We start from the raw sequence: 7,885 nt of genomic DNA on the forward strand, positions 1-7,885 counted from the left end.
ATCACAGTACTGGAAATTAAATTAGAATCACAGAAAGTAACATGTATGGATTCCTCTATGGTCCTATGCTCTTTGGGATAAATTCTATAGGCCTTGCTAGTAGTGGAGTATCCAACAAACATTCCTTCATAGGATTTTGGATCAAATTTTCCAAGGTTTTCTTTATTGTTCAGTACAAAACATTTGCATCCAAAAACATGAAAATACTTAAGATTTGGAGGGGTTCCTTTCCATAGCTCATAGGGGGTTTTCTTCAACCCTTTTCTAATAATTGTCCTATTCAAAATGTAACAAGCTGTATTTACAGCTTCAGCCCATAAAAATTTAGGAGTCTCATTTTCACAAAGCATGGCCCTAGTCATCTCTTGAAGGCTTCTATTCCTTCTCTCAACCACCCCATTTTGTTGAGGGGTTCTAGGGCATGAAAAGTTATGAGAAATTTCAAAGTCATCACAGAATTTTTCAAAATCTTGATTTTCAAATTCTCTTCCGTGATCACTTCTTAAATGGGCAATTTTTAAATCTTTTTTATTTTGAATTTTCTTTCAAAGAGTTGCAAAAGCATGAAAAGCATCATTTTTATGAGCAAGAAAAAGTACCCAACCAAATCTAGAGTAATCATCTACCACCACAAGACCATAGTGTTTACCTCCTAAACTTTGAGTTCTTGTTGGACCACCAGTTTTCTCACAAACAATCAAACACACAAACTTTCTAAAAATAACTTCAAAACCTAAATCACACAATTGGCTAACACTAAGTAAATTATGTTTCAAACCATTTACAAGAAGAACATCATTTATACAAGATGAAAAGCTTTTACCAACTTTCCCAACAGCCACTATTTTTCCTTTTGCATCATCACCAAAAGTAACAAGTCCTCTATCATATTCATCAAGCTTTATGAAGAAGGTTGTCTTTCCGGTCATATGCCTAGAGCATCCGCTGTCCATATACCACATATTCTCCTTCCGTTTGGATGCTAGGCACACCTACAAAACAAGCTCAAGTGACCTTAGGTATCCAAATTTTCTTGGATCCTTTCACGTTAAACCATCTCTTATGTCCTAAGCCATTATAATAAAAAACAACCTTGTAAACTTTATCACCTATCATCCTTTCACCAAAAAAGTATTGTATGGAAAAGTGTCCAACTTGGTTACATAACCTACAGAATCTTGAAGTTGCTGTTTTGTTAAAGCTTCTTGGGTTTTGAAATCTTGTATCATTGGAAGATGAAGCAATATTTTCAAAATGATATTTTTCAACAGATTTATAAAACCCCAAGCTAGCTTTATCATAAAGAGATTTTTGGCTCGCCAAGATTTGATTCAGATTTTCAGAACTTTGTGTGAACTTGGCTAAGTCTTCTTTAAGCCTTTTGACCTCTTTAAGCAACTCTTCATTCCTTCTAAAACAATCAACATATGCAACAACCGAATGGTCACTTTCACAGCTCCTAAGTTGGGCTTTTAACTGCTTATTTTCTTCAACAAGATCACAAGCAGTTTCGGCCTTCCTTAGCTTTTCTTTTAGAAATCCATTTTCTGCTTTAAGGATGATAATTTGTTGTTCAATTTCTTGATTATCCAGCAAAAAGCATCTTATTTTTTCAGAAAGATGATCTATCATAAGATGAAGAGATTCAGTGTCAGGGTTGGGAACTATTACCTATTCAACGTGGTCAGCCATAAGGCATGGTTGAGACTTTGTTTCAGATTCTTCATCGTCTTCAGAATCATTTTCAAGATCTTCCCATGATGCCATCAGTCCCTTTTTCTTTCCTTTCTTCAGCTTTTCTTCCCTTTTCAACTTAGGGCAGTCAGATTTGAAATGCCCCATTTCTTTACAGTTGTAGCAAGTCACCTTGCTGAGATTTTTCTTCTGTTTTCTTGAGCTGCCTCCTTTGCCTCTCTCCTTGAGCTTCACCATTTTCCTGAATTTTTTTTGCAAACAGCACAAATTCATTTTCAGATGAGTTATCACTGGATTCATCATCCAGAGGGTTAGTAACAGATGAGAAAGCGATTCCTTTTTTTTTGAATCTTTTTTCAAACAGGTGTTTTCGAAAGCAAGTAAATTTCCTCTCAAATCATCATAAGTCATGGAGTCAAGACCACTATTCTCAGAAATAATTAAAGCTTTTGTTTCTCACTCTTTTGTAAGACATCTCAACACTCTTCTCACTAGCACAGATTCATGATACTTTATTCTCATAGCATCAAAGCCAACAATAATGGTGTTGAAGCGCTCAAACAACTCATCAATGGATTCTCCTTCCTTCATTGCAAATATTTCATATTCTCTGTTTAACATATCTATCCTGGTCTTCTTTACAATGGTGGTTCCTTCATGAGTGACTAGGAGTTTGTCTCAGATTTCCTTTGCTGTTTTGCATCGTGATACCCGTCGGTACTCCTCAACGCTGATAGCACAGTTGAGCAAGTTGATAGCCTTGGCATTGAGCTCAACCTTCTTTCTGTCTTCTTCGGTCCAGCTTGCTTCTGGTTTAGGAGTGACAACTCCTTCGGCATTTGTGACGGTTGGATATTGAGGACCTTCAAGAATAATCTTCCAGAGTCTGTAGTCCACTGCTTGCACAAAGATCTTCATACTCTCCTTTCAATAGGTATAGTTTTTCCCATTGAAAAGAGGAGGTCTGTTTCTTGATTGTCCTTCGGTCAGATTGTAGGACACTAGATTTGAGCCACTGTTTTCTACCATCTGGATCTTTACTCCAAGCTACAAAGCTTGATCTCTTTGAGACCAAGTTCTGATACTAATTGATGGTTATCAGTGGCTAAGAGAAGGGAAGGGGTTGAATCTTAGCCCCCTTTTTTTGCTTGATAATACTTGCTGGCCTTAGAAACCACTTCTGGAAGCTTTTTGTCTTTTTATCTCGTAATTAGCCACGAGACTTTTTCTTTTGTCTCGTCCCCAGCCACGAGACTTTTCTTTTTGTCTCGTCAATCAGCACGAGATATTTTCAGTTTTGTCTCCTGGGCAGCAGAAACAGAAATGGAGTAGAAGAAAAAGAGAATTACACCAAGATATATCCTGGTTCAGCTGCTAAGTGCAAGGCACCCTACATCCAGTCTCCATCACAATAATGATGGAATTTCACTATAATCATCCTTGATTACAAACACCAATTCTCCCTAGGAACTACCCTTCCTATCCGGGACAAGTCCAGAATCTAAACCAAAACTGAACTTGACTTGGTCGCAGCCAAGCTTTCAACTGTAAAGTGCTAACCCAACTTACAAGGGGATTCCCACAGAATCATGAAACACAACACAGATGTACAAAGGACCTCTAAGGACATCTATGGCTTTTTCTTTTAATTTTGCACTATCTGCCTTTTTCCGCTCTATGCCTTTTTCATTACTAACCTCACTGTTTGCCTTTTCCATGAGACTCAAGACATGACAAAATTAAATAGAAAAATACAAAATGAAGAACATTGAAGGAGAAGAACTTCTGTTAGCTTAGGTAGTTATGAGAACTCTGTGCCTCGCACTCTCACTCCTCGAATCAACCCAAACAGTTCACCCTTACTTATCGGAAGAACCCTCCAAGGTTGAAACCAAACAAACCAAGCCAATCTTCTTCTTCTTCAAACAGAACCGGTTCGGCCAGAGAGAGAGAAGAGATAACACATGCAAAACCCAATATGCAATTACCTCTAGTCCTTCCATGGTCACCACTCTTCATCAATCTGATCCCTTCATCCTTGGCTTGCTCTCCAAGATAAACTTCTGGTCCTTGATGCTTCATGATGATGATAGCTTAATCTGCTCTAATCTCTGCCTCTTCTATCACGTAGCCACTGTTGCTACTTTCTGTGGTGGTTGAGCAGAATCAGAGACAAGCCATCCTCTCCAAGGATCTTCTTCTCTGTTGGCCGAGATCTTCACTTCCATTTTTGGTATGGAAGAGCCAAGATCTCTTCACAAAATCTTACCACAAGTGTAAGAGGATCTTAGCCACAGCATACTTTTAGTTTGCTTTTTCTTGCCATCATTTTGATGATCTTTAGGTGTGCTTCTTCTTCTCTATGGTAGCTTGCTATAGCTTCCATGGTTGCTGAGTGATATGACCGAAAGAGAAGAAAAGCAATTAGAGAGAGAAGAGAGAAATTTGAACAGCATTAATTTAAGAAAGAGAATGGGATTAAATGAAATGATTCTTCCCTTGCTGAGTGGCGTATAGCATTGAGTGCTGCAATCAAATCAAATGCCTTTTTCTCTCTCATTGTTCCCATGCATTTATTAACTTCACTTTAATGAGATTTAAATTCCATCACATGGTGAAGCATGAGATCCGTTGAAGACATAAGGTAATAAAAACATTTGCTTTCCTTCCCAATTGGTTTCGGATCATGCATGAGGAATAATTTGGACTTGTATCAATAATACTTAAAACTGGCCCAACTAATATATCAATCATTCAGCAATAAGGATCAAAAATATTTTCATATCAATGCTGAATATTTTAATATTGGGCTTGCAACAATTTCTTTTAATTTCGGCCCAATGCAGATCTGCACACACAAAATTATTAATTAAGCAAGTATGTATTAAGATCAAATTAATAATTTTGTAATTTATTGTTTTAATAATGTTTGTTCATCATCAAATTAAATTAGAGTTTTCCAAACTCATCATATGTATATGCTTGTTTGTTTTATTGAAAAAGTATTTTTTTCGGTTTTCAAAAAGAACAACGATACAGTTTTGAATTAAAGGCTCATAGCTTATTATTATATATATGGAAGTCGTCGTAATATTCTCGCTATTAGAGTGGTGCAACCGGAAGCGTGACATTCTGACAGCGAGGATGTTACATATATCACTATCATTATTGTCTTATTTTTTATATATTTTTATTATATTAAAAAAATTGATTCATTTTATTATATATATATATATATATTTTATGTAATTGAATAAATAGAAATAAAGTTATATATATAATTTGATTAAACATTAAACATAGATGATCAAATTTATGTATCAACAATAACAATTTCACAATGATTTACATTATTTTATTTAGGAGATCAGATAGATCGGACATACATAAGTACATAACCATAATGGATCACATGGGAAAGCTAGGTTCATGCATGTATTATTACATGGTTTTATAGCATTTAGAAGATAAACGTGGTTTGACCATAACCATTAGTGGAGTAGTTTTAGCATGGACAAGTCCAAGGGTTCCACTCATGTCAATAGGTTCATTAGAGGGATTTACGATTTCAAAGGAGTGTAACAAGTTAGCCAAAATAAACTGAATTACTCCAAGGCCAAATGAAATTCCAGGACAAATTCGTCTACCACATCCAAATGGTAGCAACTCGTAATGTTGACCCTTCACATCAACCTCTTTGTGAGTAGTGAGAAATTTTTCTGGCTCGAAATCCAAGTGATTTGGCCAAAAATAAGGGTCCGTGTTGATTTTCCAAAGATTTATCATGAGCCAAGTTCCTTTTTTAATATCGTATCCCCCTAATGTACAATTCTCTGTAATTTCATGAGGTGCAGCAAGAGGAGCCGGTGGATATAATCTTAGTGTCTCTTTCACCATAGCTTGAAGATATCTTAATTTATTTATATCTGACTCACTAACGTTTCTCTCTTTTCCAATTTCCTTGTCAAGTTCTTCTTTTGCTTTTTCCAATTTACCAGGATTGTTTAATAGTAGACATAGCGTCCAAGTAAGAGTAACAGTGGAAGTATCGGTTCCTCCCGCAATCATTGCCTGCAAAAAAATTAATATTAGATTATTTAATTTCTAGGAGATCAATAGTCACCAATTGAAAAAAGAAATTAAAAGGTGGTTTATTTTGATTTCATGAATGCTATGCTAACTTACTTTCATACTCAGACACCAACAACTCTTCTAATATAATAAAAGAAGACAAAAATACATACGTTATATACGTTAAAAACCATTATCATGCATTTCACGTTTGATTTTGAAGTCAAATCGTCGAAAAATATAGGAGAACAATGTATATAGTAAATAATATGAAAAATAGCTAAAAAAAAAAAGATAAATTTAAAATTAAAAATTATATTTTTAATTAATTAAATAATTATTATCAGATTTTAAAATTTGAAAACATTGAGATTAACACTTAAACCACTATTTATGGTTACACATTTACATATTATACTTTCTAAACTCCACTCTCTCAATGGCAGCGGTCTATTCCGCAACCGTCATCGTTGTCGTCGCAAAGGTTTTGACACTGCCGCCCCCCTCATTGCCACAGCAAGTTCTCTTTCAACCCGGATAATGACGCCATTTTGCATCTCTCACTAGTGTCGATCCCTTCCACCTCCACCGACTATTTCAGATGGTGCCATATCGCGATAGAAATTCACGGTATCGCGGTAGTACCAACATTTCCTCGACAAGACCATGCTGTACATGCTCCGCTGCTGGATTGATTCCTTCATCATCGCTTGTATCTACGTTTTTGCACGTATACTTGATCCAAAGCTTCTACATCGTCTCCTACGACTTCGGATCTACATGCTCAACCTCCTCATCCCCTTAAGTTGATCCCAAAATTCAAGAATACTACGACGGTGCCACTCTCCCCACTAGGGGCTCCGATGAGTTCTGTCCCTTTATGTTGCCGCTTCCCTGAGTTCAAGTTCTGGTATTTAATTATGGCTAGTTCAAGATGGTCATTTTAGTAAGTATGCGGATGGTTATTTTAATTCTTATGGATGGTTGTTTGATTAGATTGGGTTTAATTATATATAATTAAAATATGCTAGATGTTCAATTCATTAGATATGCAGATGATTATTTTTATCCTTAAGTAGATGGTCATTTTCACTAGGAGTGAGCGACGCCAACGACGGTGCGTGCAAGCCAAGTAGCGACGGCGAGGAGGAGCCCAGCAACGTTGTTCGTTTCCTGTCTGGAGGAGAACAACGCCAACGAGAGTCATTGTTGATGAACCAATCAACGACGGTGAAGAAGATCTTGGAGGCGACGATGGAGGCTGGTTGGAGACCGAGGGACGACGGCGACAGCAGAGAATTTGGTAGAAAGTTGGTATTTCAGTAAATTGGGATATAATGAATGGTTAAAAATTTTGACTTATTGAATGAGATTTTTTTGGTAGAATAATTTGGATAGAGTTTTTTTTTTTAATTTCATTGGGCCAAATTTCAGCTCATTATTCACGTTGCTTAGATTTTTCATTGTCTACCTAGCGGAATCGATTACCAAAACACGCGTAAAAGAAATAGAAAACTAATTATTATTAAAATAATATTAAAAACTATTTTTTAAATTAATATTATCAGACAAAAAAAAAACAGACAGAACTTACTTTATTTAGCATTAATTAATTATCGCAACAATTAATGAATGCTAAATAAGGTAAGTTATGGTTGTTTTTGGTTGATTTTCTTTGGTTACCAAACGAAAAAATACTCAGTTTGGTCTTTGAAGTTACACTCGAGCCTCAATTTAGTCCTTGAAATTTCAATTGCCTCAATTTAGTCCCTGAACTTTTCAAATTTTAATCACGTTAGTCCCTACAGTAGTTTCCGTCACAGAGTCAATTGAAAAGTTTGAGGACTAAATTGAAGCAATTAAAATTTCAAAGACTAAATTGAGGTTCGAGTGTAACTTCAGGGACCAAATTGAGTATTATCTCGTTACCAAACATTTCCGTTCTTGAGGTTGTGGGTTTTATTTGTTTGTTTAAACAGATTACATAAATAATTTAAATAATATAAAAAATAGAAAACCGATTCTTAAGTACTCAACAATAATCAATTTTTAATTATAAAATTATCTTTTAACATTTATTTTAGGAGAATTTAAGATTTAGGATTAAAAATTTAGGATA

General features: G+C 35.5%; 1 protein-coding gene across 1 annotated transcript in view; it reads right to left on the reverse strand.

Annotated features, from left to right (window-relative positions):
- LOC107643968 (cytochrome P450 82A3) overlaps positions 5,008-7,885 on the reverse strand; it is a 4,405-nt gene continuing 1,527 nt past the window's right edge. The window contains exon 2 of the mRNA XM_016347728.2: positions 5,008-5,766. Within this exon, the coding sequence (XP_016203214.1) occupies positions 5,137-5,766 (630 nt within the window). The 3' untranslated portion in view covers positions 5,008-5,136. The remainder of the gene's footprint in view (positions 5,767-7,885) is intronic.

This window comes from Arachis ipaensis, chromosome B05, assembly GCF_000816755.2.
Source record: "Arachis ipaensis cultivar K30076 chromosome B05, Araip1.1, whole genome shotgun sequence".
In the NCBI taxonomy this organism is placed as follows: domain Eukaryota; kingdom Viridiplantae; phylum Streptophyta; class Magnoliopsida; order Fabales; family Fabaceae; genus Arachis; species Arachis ipaensis.